Below are 20,021 nucleotides of genomic sequence, written 5' to 3' on the forward strand. Positions count from 1 at the left end.
TTTCACTTGTTTTTTAACATCCCCGGTTGCCTACAGGGCAGCTTGTCTCTCGCTCATATATATATATATAAAAAAAAAAAAGTCGATGTGCATTGTTGAATGACAGAAAGGAAATGGGGCGTAAAATTAAAGAATCTTTCTACACTGGTGATAGGGAAGGGAGCATCCTACAGTCGTGATGCGAAATCTAACGAGGTCTGGCGGCGCAGTGCTGTAGAAACACTTACTTAAACTTGAATTACGGGTTTGCAGATGCTGGTGGTGGTTTTTGTTTGAAGTTTGTTGTTTGGGTGGGTTTTTTTGTGTGTGGGGGGGGGTGGGTGTTTGGGGATTTTTTTGTGTACCGTACTCTTTTTTCCCCCCGGAGTATTAACGTTGAATGGGAGGGCAAACAGGCGAGCCTTGGCTCCTCGAAATTCTGCAACACTCCTGAATCCCGATTTTCCGGCGCATGCGTTTCCCCTCACGAGAGGGAGAAAAAAAAAAAATCGTATAATTTCCGCAGTGCCAACGCGCCTTTTTTTTTTTTTTTTTTTTTTTTTTTTTTTTTTTTTTTTTTTTTCCTCTTCTCCTTTTGGTAAAATATGTGACGTTCTCATTTTAGGATTACGCCAGTCAAAGGGATATGAGCAAGCAGCTTGTGAACAATCCTGAACCGGTGGCTCCCGGACCCAACGAAGGTGCGGGAGTTGCAAGAAGCAGCCCCGAAAATGAGCCGCAGAACGTCCCTCCGCCGGCGCCGGCCAGGCTTCCCCGCTCACTGTCGGACCACAGCAAAACCCTTTCTTCCGAAGAAGCGAAACCCAACGATTTTGAGAGGACCAAAGTCGGGATCTGCAAGCTCAGCAGCACCCCGGTGCAAGCCAACTCCACCCTCCGGAGGGAATCCCTGGAAAGCTTTCCCTGCAAGCCTGGCGCCGGCGCAGGGATGGCGGGGCAGGCTGCCATCCCTCACTGCAAAATCCCCGCTCTGCAGAGCTCGGACGGCGACACCGCCGTGAGCCTGGGCAAGGGCACGCTGGAGAACAACGCCTGGGTGACCTTGAGCCAGAGCACCGTGGTGCTGGGCACGGATGGCAACACTTGTGTTCTTCCCGGCAGAGTGGAGGGGGTGAGTGCTCTCCTGGCAGCTTTTCCTTCCCCCGCCTTCAGCTCCTGGGAGGTCCGTGCCGCTCAGAGCCCCTTTGGGGTGGAAGGTCTAAAATCAGGTGCAGACGGGCCGGGGATGGGGCTGTGCCGCGGGGAGGAGGGGAGGATGAAGGGAGAGAGGGTCTTGGATCCAGAGCTGGTGGTACAGCTGTACAAACGAGCATCCCGCGTAATTCCAGCTGGTTCCTGAGCCGCGCCTGTCGGTGCACATCCTTAAACTCCCCGGCGTGAGGTCTGCTCCTGTCCCCAGCGTCAGACGTGGGGGCTGCCTTGTCCTTCCCCTCCCCAGGCTTATCCTGCCTGAACTCCCCGGGTCTACGTGCCCCGGACCCTATAACCCAAAAAATAGGGCGAAATCAACCCCATAAGAGGGCCCCGGGAGGGGATGCTGCTGCTGGTGCCAGGCTGGGAAGGTGCCGCTCCTGACGCTGCCCTCACCCTCCTCCTGCCTATCCGCATTTACCCTGGAAGCGGGTGGTCCCGAGGGGCTGTTGGTGCGGTAAAAGCGATTTTCACTTCTCCTGGGTGTGCTGGGAACCGGTGGTCGGTCCTGACCCTGCAGAGGCCACGGAGGACTTCCACCCTCGGGGAAGGAGTCGGTGGAGCCATCCTTAGCGCTCTGTGGAGAGGGCCGTGCTTTAAACCCCTCTTCTCTGTAATGATAATTATTATCGTTATTACTACTCCGACTACTAATTGTTATTATTAATAATAATAATAATAGTAAAGGAGGGGCCGGGGAGGGTCTCTCTTCTGCAGGGTCTCTCCCTCCCGTGCCGCCGGCAGCACCGCCGTGCGCGTTTGCTGAAGTGGCTGGTTTCCCATCTCTCTCTCTTCACCCCCTGCTCCCTCTTCTTTTTTTCCTCCCACTCCTGTTTCCCCCTTCCTTTTTTCCCCTCTTTTAGGAAGACGATGTGGGGGATGAAAATAAAGCCCGAGGGAACTGGTCTAGCAAGCTGGATTTCATCCTCTCCATGGTGGGTTACGCGGTGGGGCTGGGCAATGTCTGGAGGTTCCCGTACCTGGCCTTTAAGAATGGGGGAGGTATGATGGCTTTTTCCTGTCTCTCTACCTGCAGTACCGTACGGGTCTGAGCCAGTCCCCGCCTTTTTGGCGGGGAGAAACACGAGGGAAGCGAGGTCGGCGGCTCCCGATTGCCGGGCAGCCAGCCCCGGGCTGAGCCGAGGTGCGGGGGCATCATCCGACACGTGGAGAAACATCTGCCTCGGGGTTTCTTTTGGTTTGTTAGTTTGATTTTTTTTCGTTATTTTTGGCTTTGTTTGGGTTTTTTTTTTTGTTTAGTTTTGGTTTTGTTTGGGGTTTTGTGTGTGTGTGTGTGTATGTGTGCGGGGTTTTTTTGTTGTCGTTGGGTTTTTTGGGGTTTTTTGGTTTGGTTTCTTCTTGTTGTGTGTGTGTGTGGTTTTTTTTTGTTTGTTTGTTTTTTTGTTGTTTTGTTGTTTTTTTTTTTTTTTTTTTGGGGGGGGGGGGTGTTTTTTTACCCTCCTGAAAGCAGGAAAAGCCCTAAACGAGATTTCCCTAACAAGGTAGCGCTTTCCTTAAAAACACCTGCAGCTGGTGCTGGCCGAGAGGGAGGCAAACGAAGAGGCGTGTTGATGCCAGAGGCAGGGCTCCGGAACCCCCCTGGCCTCAGTTACACACAGTCGGGGCTGGATCCGAACTCGGTGGGATGGGGAAAGAGGAGGGACCTCGGAGTCAGGGCAGTGACAGGAGGATGTTTGATCCCGAGCCGAGGCATTCTGTTATTTCGTGAGGTTTGGGGGAATTATTTTAAAGCCCTCCGCGATCCGACTGAAAAATAATCGTTTGCAATAGAGGGGATGTCGCTCAGCTGGATAGAGGAGAGGAGAAGTTGGAAGAGGAGCTACGCCGGTCATGGTTTACAAGGGAGGAAGAAGAAGAAGTTTATTTGCAGGGGTTCTCCTAGCACAGGCTCTTAGGTGGATGTTATTGCAGCTGTAAACCCCTCCCGTCTTGGAAAGGGCTCTCTCAGCAGAGGATAGTGGTGCTGTGAGCATCAAAACCAGTTCTGTAGAGCCCCTAAGAGCCGTTTTCTGAGGGAGGAGGCGATTTTAAAGAACTATTTTTTAAATTGTGACGGGTTTTCTTCCGTTTTACACTTAAAAATTTCTTAGTGGAAGGTGTGAAATACTCCTTTCGCACTAATGACTATTTACTGTCTGTAGAAAACGCTGGAAGTGTAGAAAGCTGACACCCATCTCCCCCTCCCCAGCCCTTCCTCTTGCCCCGTCGAGGGTGGCGACACCGGGAATCGATAACAAACCGAAAAATCTTAATTAAAAAAAATAAAATAAAACTGTCTTGACTGATTCGCCCCCAGGATCACGGGGTGATTCAGGTTGCTCTCTCTTCTCTCCCCCCTCCGCCCCCCAAGGTGCGTTTCTCATCCCCTATTTGATGATGTTGGCTCTAGCTGGGATCCCCATTTTCTTCCTGGAAGTCTCCCTGGGGCAGTTTGCTAGTCAGGGCCCCGTGTCGGTGTGGAAAGCCATCCCCGCCTTGCAAGGTGAGCGGAGCAGGCGGCGGCCCGGTGGTGTTTTTTTGGGGAGAGCATGTCCTGCGCTCCGTCTCTTCTGCATGGCTTCAGGCGCCCCGCTCCGCCGCATGCCGCGGGCGCTCTGCGCGCAGCTTGCGCCGCCCTCGGTGGCCTCCACACCTCCGGGGTGTCCCCATCCCCGTGCCGCAGGATGCTTTGCAGCTCCCCGCAGCTCCCGCCGCGTTTCAATGCATTTCAATGGATTGTTTAGTTTTGTGTTTTTTCCTCCTGCCGTCCCCCCTGTCTGTCCGCAGGCTGCGGCATCGCCATGCTGATCATCTCGGTGCTGATAGCCATCTATTACAACATCATCCTGTGCTACACGCTCTTCTACCTGTTCGCCTCCTTCGTGCCCGTGTTGCCCTGGGCGTCCTGCAACAACCCCTGGAACACGCCCGACTGCAAAGATAAAAACAAACTTTTGCTGGGTGAGTTGCGACGTGCCCGTGCTCTTCTTTCATTCGTTTGGTTTTGGTTTTATATTCGCGGCCGCGGTGGTTTTCCAGAGCTTTCTGCAGCTCAGCTGCGCCCCTGGGAGATGCCAGAGGAGACTGCGGATGACCGGGAGGTCTCTTCCCAAAATACTCTGAAGTGATCTCTACCCCATGGGCACTTCCCTCTGCTTTTATCCTTAGGTTTTACCTCACCAAGGGTAAATTAGATTTGTCAATTTAAATGTTTAAAGAAAAATCTGCCGATTTTCCTTCCATTTTTCTTCCCTTTTTTTCAATTTTATTTTTTTTTCCCCCAGAGGTAAACTGTATAGGCAATACCACAGCTGGCAGCCTGGAGTTTCTGCTAAAGAGGAATTATTTGTCTCTAGAGAAGCTTCTCTTTAACGAAAAAAAAAACCCAAAAAAGCCCAAAACAAATCCACAAAACCTGTTTCTGCAAACAGCCCCAAAAGCACAATGACGTGAATACGGAGAGAGTAAACGATTTTATTATTTACTAATTAACGACCTTTCATCGTTAAAAGGTGTCGGCAACTGAACAAAAGTTCAAGTAATTAAGTGTGGTCTAATGCATTCTTGTCCTTTTACAACAACAACAAAATCTCTACACTTTATTTCTCTGTTCCCCCACCTCGTGTCTTCCTAGATTCCTGCATTATTGGCGACCACCCAAAAATCCAAATCAAGAACTCTACTTTCTGTATGAGTGCCTATCCAAACCTAACCATGGTTAACTTCACCAGGGAAGGAAACAAAACCTTTGTCAGCGGGAGTGAAGAATACTTCAAGTAAGATATTTGTTTAGAGAAACAATGTTGATCTTTCTGTAAAATCCACTGGAACAGGCAACAAATCATGGCTTGGAAAACCAGAAATACAGTAGTCAAGGGCTGCAAATGATACTCTTTTTTGGGGGGGGCTTAGGAATGATGGCAGTTGAATTCAAACACTGGATTACTTGTCCTCTGTTCCTGTGGTGCTTAGCACAGCTGGGGTGTTGGCCCATGCCTGGCAGTTTTATCTACTACTGCAATGCAGATAAATAAAATAATACATGGTGAGAGTCACTGGAACAGTCTGGAGAAACTGCTGAGGACACTGAAGCAAAACAGAAAAAGGAATTTGCACTGAATCGCTGCCTGAGGTTGCTGTCATTATTTTCCCCCCAATTTTTTCATTTCTTTTTTTTTTTTTTCCCTTATTCTTAGGTACTTTGTACTGAAGATTTCAGCAGGGATTGAATATCCTGGTGAGATTAGATGGCCCTTGGCACTATCTCTTTTCCTAGCTTGGGTGATTGTTTATGCCTCCCTTGCTAAAGGAATCAAGTCATCAGGAAAAGTAAGAATAACATTTGTGATTGTACACTCACAAGAAAGCAGGGTGCTGGTTTCTGGGGACTCACACTCTCATTTAAGGGAGATTATTTTAATTTTACAACAAAACTTTGAATTACTGAAAGTATTTTCAGTAAATGACTAAGTATTAATTGAAACATCTTTTTCATGTTTGTGTTTTCCTTTCTAGTCAAAACAGAAACAAGTTTTGTTTGATGTTTTTTCTCTAATCTCCAATAAATTTAAAATGAGCTCTTAAGTTGCACTCAGCAGTGGGATGGCACAAAAGGTATTTCCCAGCCTTCCCTATCCGTGTGATGTTCATAAAAATTCTGCAATTGTCTCACATTTCATGGAATCCAGGACATTATGATGTAAATTAAGAGGTTAATTATTTTAAAATCAGAACTGAACTTTAAAAAAACTCAGTGTGTGTGAGCAACATAACTAGGTGTTTCCTGGGCTAAAGATGATGGAAATGGAGACATGAATTTTTTTTTAGGGTTGTTTACAGAGTTCCAGTTCCAAGCTGTCCCTTTGCCTCTAGAGACTGACTTCATCTGTTGGGAGGTCACTTGGTAATTAACAGAAAATCCAGGGACTCAGAGTTCCAGGGGAAAGTTGAGATTTTCTTTTTTCCCCCTCACCTTAGTGGGATAGGAAAAAATATTTCATGGAAGGCACGAGACTGGATAATAATGTGGGTTTGGATGTGGCAATGGATATTTCTCTAAGTGACTCTTTCTTAGTGGCCAAGAAAAATACTGACACTGATGGCAGAGAGAAAAAAATTTGGCTCCTTGGTATTAGAGGAAGAAATCCTGTGTTTATGTAGAGATTAGTTCAGTACCTTTAGTGTACAGAAATTCGTCAGGGCAAGTTGTTGAGGCACCTCTTGGAACAACAAGGAAAGTTTGAAAAGCAGTTTCAAAAGTCCATTCAGCAAAAACCACAGGCTGAGGGAGGTGATTCTCCCCCTCTGCTCAGTGAGAAGCCCCTTGGGGTCCTGTGTCCAGCTCTGGAGCCCACAACACCAGAAGGATCTCTTGGAGTGAGCCCAGAGGAGGCTACAGAGATGCTCAGAGGGCTGGAGCCCCTCTGCTGTGGAGACAGGCTGAGAGGGCTGGGGCTGTTCAATTTGGGGAAGAGAAAGGCACTGGAAGGTCTCCTTGGACCTAAGGGGGCCATAAGAGAGCTGCAGAGGGACTTGGGACAAGGACAAGGAGTGACAGGACAAGGAAAAAGGGCTTCACACTGACAAAGGGAGTGTTTAGGTTAGATATTAGGAAGAAAATCTCTGTAAAGGTGGTGGGGACCTGGCACAGGTTGCTCAGAGAAGCTGTGGCTGCCCTGTGCCTAGAAATGTTCAAGGCCAAGTTGGGCTGGGATCATCCTGGTCTAGGCAAAGGTGTCCCTGCCCATGGCAGGGATTGGAATGAGATGGTCTTTCAGGTCCTTTCCAACCCAAACCATTCTATGGTATAATTCCACAATGTGTTATGATATGATTCTGTTTTGTTTAGGACCCAGGAGTTGATGTGAAAAATACTTGAAATTATTTTGTGTTGAATGTAAAGCTTAACTGGCCATAATCCAATCCTTTTATTTGACCATAGAGAGAGCTGTGTCCTAGATAATTATTAAAACATTAAACACACAGCCACTGTTGTGTATTTAGACATCATGGTGATGAGGTCTGCCTAGATAATTTCAGACTTTCCTTTTTTTGAATTTGGACTATAACTATCATCATGGTGATATGTAATTATTAAGAGGTATAAACAGTAATAAAAATTCTTTAGGCTTTTTCTTTCTAGTTAAATACAGAAACTTATAAGAGAAAATTACAGAATTGTGTTATTGAACGGCACTTCTCATTGAATTTCCACTGAACTCAGAGTGATAGCTCACTCTGGGCAATGATCAAAAGTGGTATTTTCCTTTAGCTTTAAATTCTTATTGTTCCTCTCCAGATGGAGAGAGGAACCCTCTTCCCTTCTCTGTCTAGAATTCCAGCTCTTACCTCTGTTGTTATTGGTGTTATTCCTGTTCCCAGCAGCAGGAAGAGCTGTAAAATTTCAGATTCCCAGGAAAAACCTGTTGTTTTCTTAGTGTATCCCCTGACTGTTGGCTCTGAGCCTGAGTAATTGCCTTCTTCAGGCAGCAGTGGCACTTAGATTTTCCCCTCCTCTCTTCTTACCCAAACCAGCCCTTTCAGTACCCTTCTCTCTGCCCTGTCCAGGTTGTGTACTTCACAGCTACATTCCCCTACGTGGTTCTCATCATCCTTCTCATAAGAGGAGTGACTCTCCCAGGAGCTGGGGATGGGATCTGGTACTTCATCACACCCAAGTGGGAGAAGCTGATCGATGCCATGGTGGGTTTGTTTTGCACTTAGAGCTGCTGGGGTGAATAAATCACACAGATTCCTTGGGGGTCTGCTGCAGGCATTTTCCATGTGCAGAGGATGTGTTGTCATCTGTGGAAACTTGTTCTTCATCTCACATGGGTGAAATATTATTTAGGGTCACTGGCAGATAAAGCATCAGTATCTGGTGCAGGATTTCCCTCTTGATTTTTTTTTTTTTGTTTCTGAATATATTTCAATGGATATGCATTAAACAATGTAGATTTTATATTTGTGTCTTCCATATACAGCAAGGTTTATATTGTCCTTTAATCAGGGCTCAACAAGAACAGTGCTCCTTATCTAATGGGCCTGGTGTATTTCATATCAGGATTTTCCTTCTAAATATTCAATTGACATCCACTGGTCTGACACTCTTTCCTGAAGCTGATGCCACTTTCTTTCCTCCTTAGGTTTGGAAGGATGCTGCCACTCAGATTTTCTTCTCCTTATCTGCAGCATGGGGAGGTCTAATTACCCTCTCTTCATACAACAAATTCCATAATAACTGCTACAGGTGTGTAAGAGTGAAATACATCTATTTTATTAAACAGGTTTGTCCAAAACCAGTTGTCCTTCATCCTGCAGAAATCTGGTTTGTAGGACCTCCACATCTTGTTATTTTTTCCCTTTTTTTTCCCCCTTTTGTCCTTTTTTCCTCTAGTATTTTTTTCTCTTCTTCTCTCCCCTGTTTCAGTTTTTTTTTTGTTTTTGTTTTGTTTTTTTTTGGTTTTTATGTGTGTATTTTGTTTACATTTAACCATTTTTCATTTTGTGCATTTTCTCCTCTCCCCAGGTCCTAATCTGCTCGTCTCAAGATGAGCATTTAGGCTTATTACAGTTCCTTCTGGCCCCTCATTTTCAGAATCAGGAGGTTGAGGCTGAAGGGCAATCTGGGAGGTGTCAAGGGCTGTGAGCAGTGAACCAGAATCACTTGGCAGCTCTGCTGAAGGACAGCCCATGAGTAGAGTGGGCTGAAGGTTACAACTTCCATTTATGTGATTCTTACATCTCCTAAATGGTCTTTCTTTTTCCAACTGCTCCTCCTGTGGTTTTACATGTACAAAGTCGTTCAACGCCATGAAATTTAAAATCACTCTTATTTGAAGTCAGTCAAAGCTGTTTTTACAAGGGAAAAAGTCAGGGTATAGTTCATCATGCAGAAGCCTGCCAGCTAAAATGTCTGCAGATGGAAAACACAAAAGCAAGTGGCATTGGTGGAGCGCTTCCCTGCTATTTTACAGTTTTTAAAGTCAGTCTGAAGCAGACTTTGCCAATTCCTGCAATGCCAGAGGTGCTGATTCAGCAGCATGCACAGGGTAGGATGCTCAAAAACTTTTCCCAATCAACACTTCAGAGTAAACACTTCTTGGGATTTCCACTGCCATATCCCATGGCTTCTAAGCACAGAATACAAAATAGTTAAAAAAGAAATGTGGGTGAGGTTACTAAAAAGGAATTTCAAAAACATTTTTACTAGTGCTCAAAAGTAATTTAATGAAATTATCCCAGAATGTGGATGAAAGCTAACAGTGTTGCTTACACAGTAACTCACAGCCAGCAATCCTTTAGGTCCTATTTTTGAATATGCTATTCCTCAGATTTTTTTTTAAATAACTACCATTAAAATATTAGGGAAAAAAAAAAAAAAAGGAAGAAGCATCATGCTACTTTTCTGCATTAATTTAACAACGTTTTGTGGAGTTTGGACGATGTTAATGGAAATGTTGAAGGGAATACATGGTAATGAAGTATAAAAAATACCACAGTTCTAATACCAAATACATACTTTACTGTGTTAGGGAGGGATATGAGAGAGCAAAGTAGAAATAATTAGAAAAGCTTAGTTACTCCTAAAATTACAACACAGCCTTGAATACTGAAATGAAGCATGACTATTTTCTCTTTCAATTTCTATATTCAGTACATTTTAATACAGCAGTTGTGCTTTTCAATTACATATTAATTTTAAGCATAGTCAAAAATCTATAATTGGAGTAAATTTAGATAAACTGACTTCATAATGTACACTTGAAATATTTCAAACCTATCTAAGTTATGGAAGAAGGTTAGCACACAATGATTCCAAACAGCACGTTGTCTTTTTGATTCTGTAGACTCAAAAAATTAACAAAACCATTCCTGTTAACATATGCTCTGTTGGAAATTCTAGAAATTTTGCAGCTCAGTGAGGTTCTTTGACAGCTATTCAAGTTGTAATTCATTCTGCTTCTGACAAAAAAAACCCCAACAAAACCAACAAAAAACCAAAAAACCCAACAGCAGTAGGAATAAGCAATTCAAGCCAACATAAAACCCTCAAACATTTCAAGTGAGCAATCTGTTTTTCTGAAGATGTAGTAATTTATAGGGAAATTCTCTGGACACGCATATTGTTCCAAAAAAAAAAAAAATCCCATTTTTTGGAAAATAGGAATTTAAAAATGTAATAACTATGGATGGGGCTCCTGAGGGTTGGTTTGCTGTCAAGTCTTGACATGTCCAGCATGGTAAGACATTCAGCCATAATTTTCTTGAGATTCCCTTGACAATAACAACCATGGAAAGATGTGCCCAGGAATCCTCCCTCGACAGCTAGGAAGGTGGTTGGATGGGTTCTGCAGAGTACAGAAAGCTCAACCCTGGAATTTTGTGTATGAGGATGAGAAGGATAAGACAAAAATCATCTTACCTGGCCAGCAGTGGTGAGTTCATGGCTAATATGGAGAGCAGAGGTCCTCAGGAGGCAGAGAGTTAAAAAATATGTCACCAGGACTGCCTCTCTTCCTCAGGGCAGGTGTCCTTGCCCCCTGCATGGCCTGTGGTTCCTACACAGCACAGGTAATGATTAGGAGGTACAAACAGTAATAAAAATTCTTTAGGGTTTTTTTTTTTTCTTTTAGTTCAATGCAGAAAGCCCATGGTGGTGGCAGAGCACATGGGTGATGGAAGCTTGCAGACCTGATTCCTGCTGGTGCTGTGGAGACTTCTGTTCTCTCTGATCAGCATCAAATGCACCTGATGAGTGTAAAGGTGTGCCTTCACCAGCATCCCCACCAGATGTGTGTGCTCATGAGAAGCTCCTGAAATATGTACACAAAACCTTTTTTGTGTGTATCCCAACAGGCTTCTTGTGCTCTCTTTGCAGGGATACCTTGATAGTCACATGTACCAACAGTGCCACCAGTATATTTGCAGGTTTTGTCATCTTCTCAGTCATTGGCTTCATGGCAAACGAGCTCAAAGTGAATATTGAAGCTGTGGCAGACCAAGGTAAGGCTCACTGGAGTTTCATTGCTTAGGCAGGCACCCTGTGGCACTTCCAGCTCTGTTATTAATGGTAACACTGGTATTGGAGGTGGGAATGATGGCTTCAAACTGGTGTGGATTAGTAAACTACATATAGGCATTTCTGTACAGGAGAAGGTACCCTGGGAAGTCAAGATTTTAGTTCAAGCCTCTTACTCGTGTTGTGTTTTATCTTCTTTTTTTGCCAGAGTCAGGATCAAATGCTCAAGATGGTGTTTCTTGTTCAGACTCAGATGTTAATTCTTATCTGTAGTACAGTCTCACAAGCTGTGAGTTCTACAGCACTTTTAGATAACAAACTAAAATTGGCCCCTATCTCTTTTTCTACAAAGCCTTTTAAGCATAAACTGTCCAGCTAAGAAATGACACCTCAATTATTTCTACTTTTACACCAATAACCAACCACCCGTGGCCCTTAATGTGGACTTTTCTATCCAGTTACAAAATACCACCCAGACCCATGAAGAAGAAGGTGAAAAAGAAGGACTGGCCTCTGCCCTAAAAGCTCCATCTTGCTTTATACATATATTATTATAGTCTAAACCCTTAAACTCTAAGTTTTCCACCCTGTGATATTACACACTTCTATTCACACTACACACCCATAATCCCAGTGCTATCACTCAATTTTGGAAGCCTTCTCCACAGCCTCAGGTGAAATGCAGTGTTTTCTTGGGGGTCAGTCCCTGTCAGCACAGAAAGCCTGAAATTCTCAGTGCCCAGGGTTCCAACATTTAACCACTTGTTTGGTAAGAGAAGGAAGGAAGTTGGGTCTCATTTTAACCCTTTGTGTAAATGACTGATAGAGGGTAGGGTGGGATGGTCCCTTCATGTAGTCTAAGGGGTTGTTGGCCTTTTCATTGGTCTCTGCTGCTGTTTGTTGAATCCTCCTCAAGGTAAGAGTTATCTCTGGGGATGGGAATTTTGGATGAGAGGAGGGTGGGAGAAATCTGGTGCAGGGGGTGGATTGTGCTTCTGAACTGTGGGAGAGCAAGGAGATGCCTCTAGGGAGAGGTAAAACATCCCTGAAGATCTGATTAGAACATCTTCTTTAGTGAAGAGGGATGGTCATTAGTGGGGATCTGAAAGGTTTTAATTGGCAGAGCTGACCACCAGTATGCCAACTAAACTCCAAGTGCCAGTCATTGTTAGAACAACTCCAGGGATGAGGACTCCACCACCTCCCTGGGCAGCCCATCCCAATGCCTTTCAATGAAAAAATTCTTCCTGATTTCCATCCTGAAACCTCCCCTGGCACAGCTTGAACTGTGTCCTCTTGTGCTGTCCCTTGTTCCCTGGCAGCAGAGCCTGACCCCCACCTGGCTGCACCCTCCTGTCAGGGACCTGTAGGAGTTTAATTAATATTTTTATTTTAACATAAATTATATTTTATTTTAACATATATTTTATAATTTTATAGATTTTAATTTTAATATATTTTATCTATTTTTATAAATTTTAATATATTTTTATTTTAATATAAAAATAATATTTTTATTTTAGATTTTACCTCCATTCTGTAACAAACAACAAAAGCAGCCCCAAAATCTAAACCACACTGTACTCCCTGAAATGATTTCTGATAAAGTTAGAGCTAAAGAAGCTGTGCTTGAGGGGGGCTGCCTTGGAGGCTCCAAAGAGCTGCAGAGAGGTGGGATGAGAGCCATGACTGTCAGGGCTGGTGGAGGGAACATTTGGCTAAGCTGGTGAATCTTTGAGGACGGTGAAATATTCAGCACAGGAGGTAAAAACCCTTTTCTGCTGAGTGGTCTTGACCTGAGCAACTAGTCCCAGGCTGGAGCTCTCTGTTCCCAGCAGTTCCAGGAGATGTGCATTTGTAAGAACCTCTTCAGATAATGTAAAACTATTTCATGAGAGTGAGGCTTTGCTGCTCTCCATGACAGGGGGAAACAAAATTCAGTAGAGTAATAGGAGAGGAATTTGCAATGGGAAAAGAGTGAAGATGAAGGATATTTGTGGACTGAGGTAGTGCATTGCATAACTGTTGATGAAAAGAAGCTCAAGAACTGGTGAAAAGAACCAGCCCTTGTCACTGCCTGAGTTGGTTTTGTTTTGTTTTTTTTTTTTTTAATTCTAAAGTTATATTTCTTATTTTCAGAGAAGGAGAAAAAAGCCAAAATTATGATGAAACACAATCTCCCTTCAAGTTTTCAAAGCCTTGAATGAAAAGGTTAAGGGAAATAAGAGGGGTTTTAAATTTATTTTCTTTTTTTTTCCTCCTAAAATATTAATCTGAAAATGTAGTATGTTTTTTCATTTAGAGTTTTCATGAAAAACTCATTTATCTGATGAACAAGTAAAATATGGAGGGAAGTAGACAGCACAATCTCTTTTTGTTCTACTTTAATTAAGAACATTTTGTATTAGAAAAAAATGTTATACTTTAAAACTGAACTCCAAGATAATTTTACTTTTGAAGACTTATAAAGTGCTTTCAGTTTTCTTGGCTTTAATACACTTTTTATAAAGAGTTCATACCCACCAAATCTTGGAAGATGGAAGGAATGGAAGTGAGCCTCCCTGTGACTATTTCCTGTGATTGGATGCTACCAGGTTATCGCGGAGAGTTATGAGGGGCTGACATGGAGACATGTGCAGTTTTATATTCTATAATTCAACTTTTCCTAAAAGTGTGATTAATGGGAGCTCATTATTCTGAGAGTTAATTAAACTTCTATACGCAGGCAGTGAGTTTAAACATAGCCCTTATCTCAAACAGTCAAGAAGAAATCTTTAATTAAGAGATTAAAGCAGTGTTTGTAAATACAGTAGTAATTCTCCATGCAAAAAGTAATATTTTTCAGCACATTTTCAAGGCAGCAGCACTGATTGAATCATGTACAGAGTTTGTTTTGGGTGTTGTGTTTTTTTTTTACTGTGTTTTAACTCTTTTGTTTGTTTAGAAGGAGCCCCTAACACTTCACAAGTTGCCCAAGTAGATGATTTTTATGCTGCTGAAACTTGCATTTCTCTCAGTACCTGAGCAAGCAGCACTTCTGTCCTGAACAGAAGCAGCATGTGCAGCAGGAGGAACTGGGGTGAAATGATCTAAAGCAGAAATATCCAGGGCAGAGTGAGTGGGGAGCCCATTCTCCTGGCAGGAGGAGAACTCAGCTCTCACATTTGTGTTACCTGGCAGGAAGCATCTCTCCAAGTGCTTGAAGTGAGCATCCCTTCAAGGGAAAAATGGAGAAGAAGTGCCACCTGCTGTAATGCTGCCACCACCAACCCTGCAGCCTTTGCTCCCAGGCAGATCTAAGCACTTACAAAAAAAAAAAAAAAAGCTTTTTCTTTATGGTCAATAGAAATGAAAGCCCAATGTAAAAAAAAGCAAAACAAAGAGATTAGGAAATTCCCGATTTAGGCTTTAAGAGATTCCATCTCCTTATTTCTTGTGCTCTGCATTATTTCAGGGATTCTTGTGGATTTTTTTTAGGATCACAGTAGTTATTGCCTCCTGTCTGGTATCGGGTCTAGGCACGTTTTATATTCTCTCCACATTTAACAGTGTGGCAATGAGCTGAAGAAGATAATTTGCATTTTCATTCATGTTGTAGCACTGAGGTGTGGATGTTTGCTGTGGGTTGCTAACTGGCAGGGAAGGGACAAGAATTCTATCACAGAGCAGAACAGAATCATAGCTGCAGTGTGCAATTTTTGCTAATTTTTAAAAAATTTGGATTGGTTTGTTGGTATACTGGTCAAATACACATTCTGCTTGGAAAGTTGGAGTAACTATATGATTTGAAATTTACAGTGTAAATAGGAACTGATCAGGTAAGGCTAAACTCTGTAATGCTTTAGTCTTTCTGCAAATAAGAAAGATTGAGTCTGATAACCTTTATTTTTCTTATTTCTAGGTCCTGGGATTGCTTTTGTGGTTTACCCAGAAGCCTTAACAAGGCTGCCCCTCTCTCCCTTCTGGGCTATAATATTCTTCTTGATGCTTCTAACTCTTGGATTAGACACGATGGTAAACTGCTTTTGTGTCCCATTCTCTTCCTTCTGATTTTCCTATTTATTTGTTTGGAGGACCATGCAAATGATTGCTATTTCCCAGGTGGGCAGTGAGTCATGACAAAAGAGGAATGAAGCAAGGCCATCAATGCTGAAATCATTTTGGCAGAGCTTTGGTGCTGCCACCTGAGCATTTAACGCCCTGGACTCAAAATACTCCTTTATATTGTTTTATAGCCAGTTGAGCCACTTTGTGTGCACTGAAACGAGCCCTTTTATTTCGTTTTTCAGTTTGCCACCATCGAGACTATCGTGACCTCTGTGTCAGATGAATTCCCCAAGTACTTACGCACACACAAGGCGCTGTTCACCCTCGGGTGCTGCGTGTCCTTCTTCATCATGGGATTCCCTATGATCACTCAGGTAATCACTGAAAATCACTTCGAGCATCACTGCCTGCCCCCAGTCACCCTCTGGTGGCTGCTCTCCTCCTGCACAAGCTGCAAAAGGTTTAGCTGAATTCTGACACGTGTCTGAAAGCCTTATTTAAAAAAAAATATGGATGGTCGGACTGAGATATTCTTATAATGTTTTGCTGTTCAAATCTTTCTGAGAATCAGGTCTAGCCTGATTTTCTCTAGCCAGACATCTCCAAAATAGTAATATAAATGAAGTATTCAACCCACAGTGCCAGAGGGCAGGGTTAGATTAGATTTTAGGAAGAAATTCCTCCCTGTGAGGGTGGTGAGGCCCTGGCACAGGTTGCCCGGAGAAGCTGTGGATGCCCCATGCCTGGAAATGTCCAAGGCCAGGATGGACAGAGCTTGGAGCAATCTGGGATAGCGGGAGATGTCTCTGCCCATGGCAGGGGGGTTGGAATGAAATAATCTTTAAGGTTTCTTCCAACCCAAGCTGTTCTATGAATAAGGGAAAAAGTCCCCCAATTTTGAATGTTATATAAATATGCACACCTTTGTTTTGAGGTTAGACATATACTGATGGTCCTGGCAAACTGTGGAGTTAATACTGGAATTCCCATCCACTTTTGATAAACTTCAGTGTCTTCTTCATTAATACCTTCAGCATTATATATAATTTCAAGATGAGATGCACAAAATTTTAATATTTTATCCATCTTTCTCCCCTTTTTTTCCCCCCTTACCTCACCACCTACTAGCCCAGCTTTGCTGTTCTAAAGCCCAGGAAGGATTCAGTCCTTTATTCACTTGAATTATGCTGCTTAACTCCATCATGGAGACAGGATATTAAATCCTTTCCCAACAGATGAACTGGACTCATTATTTTGGCAGTTCTGCTTTCAGTGGTGACTTCACTCTTGACATGTGATTTGACATGTGATTTGACATGTGATTTGACATGTGTTTTTGACAGAGGAGACAATTGCAGGTGGAAGGTCTGATCATGGTTCAGCCCTTAATCTTAAAGAACTGAATTCCCAGCCTTCCCAAGCTGTTCTAGCTAGCAGAATCAGGTGTATCCTCTCCTTTTTTCTTGCTGGATTTGGCATTCCTTCAGCCAGAAGGAAGAAACTATAGCTTAGCAGCATGAGCCTGTGTCCAGTCAATGTTTGGATGCTTCCTTGGGTCTTGTTCCTCCCCAGTCTGCCTGCCTCAATGCCACCAGTAATCTTTTATCTTTCTTCCCTTAGGGTGGAATGTATATGTTACAGCTCGTGGACACTTATGCAGCCTCCTACTCTCTTGTCATTATTGCCATCTTTGAGCTTGTTGGAGTTTCCTACATCTACGGTAAGGAAAAAAAATGTTTGGTTGGGACAGCCTGTGTCAAAGCAATATTTTAGCAAATGATAAACTGAAATTCTTAAGGAAAGGAGTAATTTTTCTTTGTAATGAAAAGCCTCAAAACTCTCTCATTTTGGCCGGAAGCATGATAGGACTTCAGGATACCTTTAAATGCACGTATTCAAAAGACTTTTATACAGTCTCAAGTCATTTTCCACCAACAGCTCAAAGATATGAGAATAGACCAAACATTTGGTGACACTTTTCCAGGAATGCTTTTGTGCTTCAACAGTTTTAGGGACAGAGACCTCCTGAGCCAATAGAGATGCCTTTGCATTTGCAGTGGGTGGAACTGGCTGGGCGCCCACCAGAGCTGCTCTACCACTGCCTTCTGCAACAGAACAGGGGAGAGAAAATACACAAATGTCCATGGGTTGAGATAAGGACTGGGACAGATCATTCAACCAATACATCATGGGCAAAACAGACACAGTTTGGGGATATTAATTGCATTTGTCGTTCAGAAAAACAGAACAGGATAATGAGATGTGAAAGAAATCTTAAAAACACCTCTCCCCCACCCCTCCCTCCTTCCCAGCTCCATCTCCTCCCCACAGAAGTGCAGGGAAATAGGGAATGGGGCTAATGGTCAGCTCCTCACAGGTTGTTCCTGCTGCTGTTCTGGGAGAAGAGTCCTGCCCCTGCTGCAGGATGGGATTATTCCCATGGGACACAGTTCTCCATGAACTTCTCTCATTTGGGCCACTCTTCCAGAGGGTGCAGTCTTTTCAGGGACACCCTGCTCCAGCACGGGTCCCCCAGGGTCACAGGTCCTACCAGGACCCTGCTCCAGCATGAGCTCCTCTCTCCACGGGTCTGCAGGTCCCTGCCAGGACCCTGCTCCAGCTTGGGCTTCCCACAGGGTCACAGCCCCCTTTGGGCATCCCCCTGCTCTGGTGTGGGCCCCTCCATGGGCTGCAGGTGGATCTGTGCATCCCTGTGCCCTCCACGTGCTGCAGGGACACGGCTGCCTCACCAGGGGCTGCAGGGCAATCTCAGCTCCGGAGCCTGGAGCACCTCCTGCCCTCCTCCTGCTCTGAGCTGGATGTCTGCAGCGCTGTTCCCCTCACAGATTCTCACCCTGCTCTTCTCTGGCTGCAATTACTTCTGCACAACACCTTTTTCTCCCTCTTGAATCTCTTATCAGGGATGTTGCTATCATTCTTGATGGGCTCAGCCTTGGCCAGAGGTGGGTCTGTCCTGGAGCCTCCAGGGAATGCCTCTGCCAGGCACAGGGGAAACTTCTACAGCTTCTCACAGAAGCCACCCCTGTAGCCCCACTGCTACCAGAACCTGTCCCTGCAAACCCAACACAGACTTTAACAACCTTTGAAGGCTTTTTTTTCCCCTATGGGCACATCCAGCCTTCCCATTTTCCCTTTTTGTCCATAACAGAGACTCAAGACCATGCAGCTACTCAGAATGATTTTTTATTCACAGTGCTAACACCAGTTGTTTTGATCCATGTTGAGGGACATTAAATTGGGAGGAAGATCCTCAGTTAGTAAAAACCAGCACAATTACCACAAAGCTGCTGTAGTTACAACAACTGATACCAGCTGGGGATGTGCTCCCAAACTTACCCAGTGTTTGTAGGAGACTGATTCTCAGAAATATGAAGGTCTTCCCAGATGATTAATTTATGTCTGGAGTGTAAGACTGTTCCTGCTATTGCTGTGGATAGGAATGAATGATACAATTTAATCAGCTAGGCATAGAAATCTAAGATGTTCTGCTGAATGAGCTTGTGTAGCCACTGACTTTGGGTTCTGGCCCTTTTCACTGAATACTGGTATTTGCCTGTGTTGTGGAGTCCCCTCTTTAAAAGAAGTGCTTTAAAATACAGTACAGGTTTCAAATCATGCAGAATTTGGTGCTGTTGCTCCACAAATAAACGTTAAAAACAGGACAGGAAATCAGCCCTTCCTTGTTTTCTCTATTTTCATGAAAATACAGCAGTGTATTTTAACCTCCACTGACATCCAATTCAGTGAGTATGCCTGAGAGATTGGCTGCTAAGCCAGACATGACCTAGTGAGGGAAATGTTACAGAATGTGATGGAAAAATTCAAAGTACAGAGAGAAAAGTTGATTTAGGCCAGTCATGTTTTGGTTGATCAAAATTCTCAGCTATTTTTTATGTCCCTGGAATATAAATAATTCAATTAGAGTTGGTTCAGAAGTGAAATGAAACCCAGCTTCTCGAAAATCAACAGTTTCATAGGAGGTGAGGAGTGGGGAGGTTTAAGAAGAGTTTAGAGTTTGTTGTGGGTATGTTTGCCTTCCTTCTCCTCCTCACTTTGCTGACAGGACGCCAGAACAATGCTGTACTAAATGTTTTCACCATTGCTGGCCACCAGCAATGACAATATCACCTGGTCTGTGCCAAAGACTGCCCTCTTTAAAGCCATTGCTATCAGTGTGAAAGACAGAAATTCAGTGTTCAAAATATTTTTAATATGTTAAAAACTATTTAAATCTGTAAAATTTCCTTGCTCTGCATGATTTTCAATAAACATGGAGGGCAATAGGGAGCAAGAACTGGCTCTGTTCCTCCTTTGAACACTGTGTGGCAGAAGCACTGCAAACCAGCCTTTGTGGAATGACATTTTATTAGGTTTGGCAAAAAAAAGCTGCTCTGGCCCTGTGTCTGCTTTGCCCAGCAATTCCAGTACCCATTAAAACATGAACACTTACAAAAACCATAAAACAATACAGAAGTAATAGAGGAGAAGGGGTTTGTAGTTAGATGTCACTTTAGTGTAATCACATGTGGAAAAGATGTAACAAATTACAAATCGTTGTTTCTATGCTTTCTGTACAACTGATTGTTCATCAGCAGATGTTGGTAAAGCCTTTGCTATAATCTATTTCAAATATAATAATATTTAATAATTATAATTTAATAATAATGCCATAATCTATTTCCAAGACTGTTCCCTGAAATTAGACTTTTCCTAGGCTAAGGAGCTTCCTTTCTTTTAAATG

General features: G+C 43.6%; 1 protein-coding gene across 1 annotated transcript in view; it reads left to right on the forward strand.

The window, feature by feature from the left end:
• Positions 1-542: 542 nt before the first annotated feature.
• The window catches only part of SLC6A5 (solute carrier family 6 member 5), a 29,648-nt gene continuing 10,169 nt past the window's right edge, over positions 543-20,021 (forward strand). Inside the window, exons 1-12 of the mRNA XM_066320541.1 lie at positions 543-1,111; positions 2,055-2,193; positions 3,563-3,694; positions 3,979-4,152; positions 4,826-4,967; positions 5,388-5,520; positions 7,759-7,893; positions 8,337-8,440; positions 11,072-11,196; positions 15,114-15,226; positions 15,502-15,633; positions 16,880-16,979. Of these exons, the coding sequence (XP_066176638.1) occupies positions 626-1,111; positions 2,055-2,193; positions 3,563-3,694; positions 3,979-4,152; positions 4,826-4,967; positions 5,388-5,520; positions 7,759-7,893; positions 8,337-8,440; positions 11,072-11,196; positions 15,114-15,226; positions 15,502-15,633; positions 16,880-16,979 (1,915 nt within the window). The 5' untranslated portion in view covers positions 543-625. The remainder of the gene's footprint in view (positions 1,112-2,054; positions 2,194-3,562; positions 3,695-3,978; positions 4,153-4,825; positions 4,968-5,387; positions 5,521-7,758; positions 7,894-8,336; positions 8,441-11,071; positions 11,197-15,113; positions 15,227-15,501; positions 15,634-16,879; positions 16,980-20,021) is intronic.

Source organism: Sylvia atricapilla, chromosome 6 (genome assembly GCF_009819655.1).
Source record: "Sylvia atricapilla isolate bSylAtr1 chromosome 6, bSylAtr1.pri, whole genome shotgun sequence".
Classification (NCBI taxonomy): Eukaryota; Metazoa; Chordata; class Aves; order Passeriformes; family Sylviidae; genus Sylvia; species Sylvia atricapilla.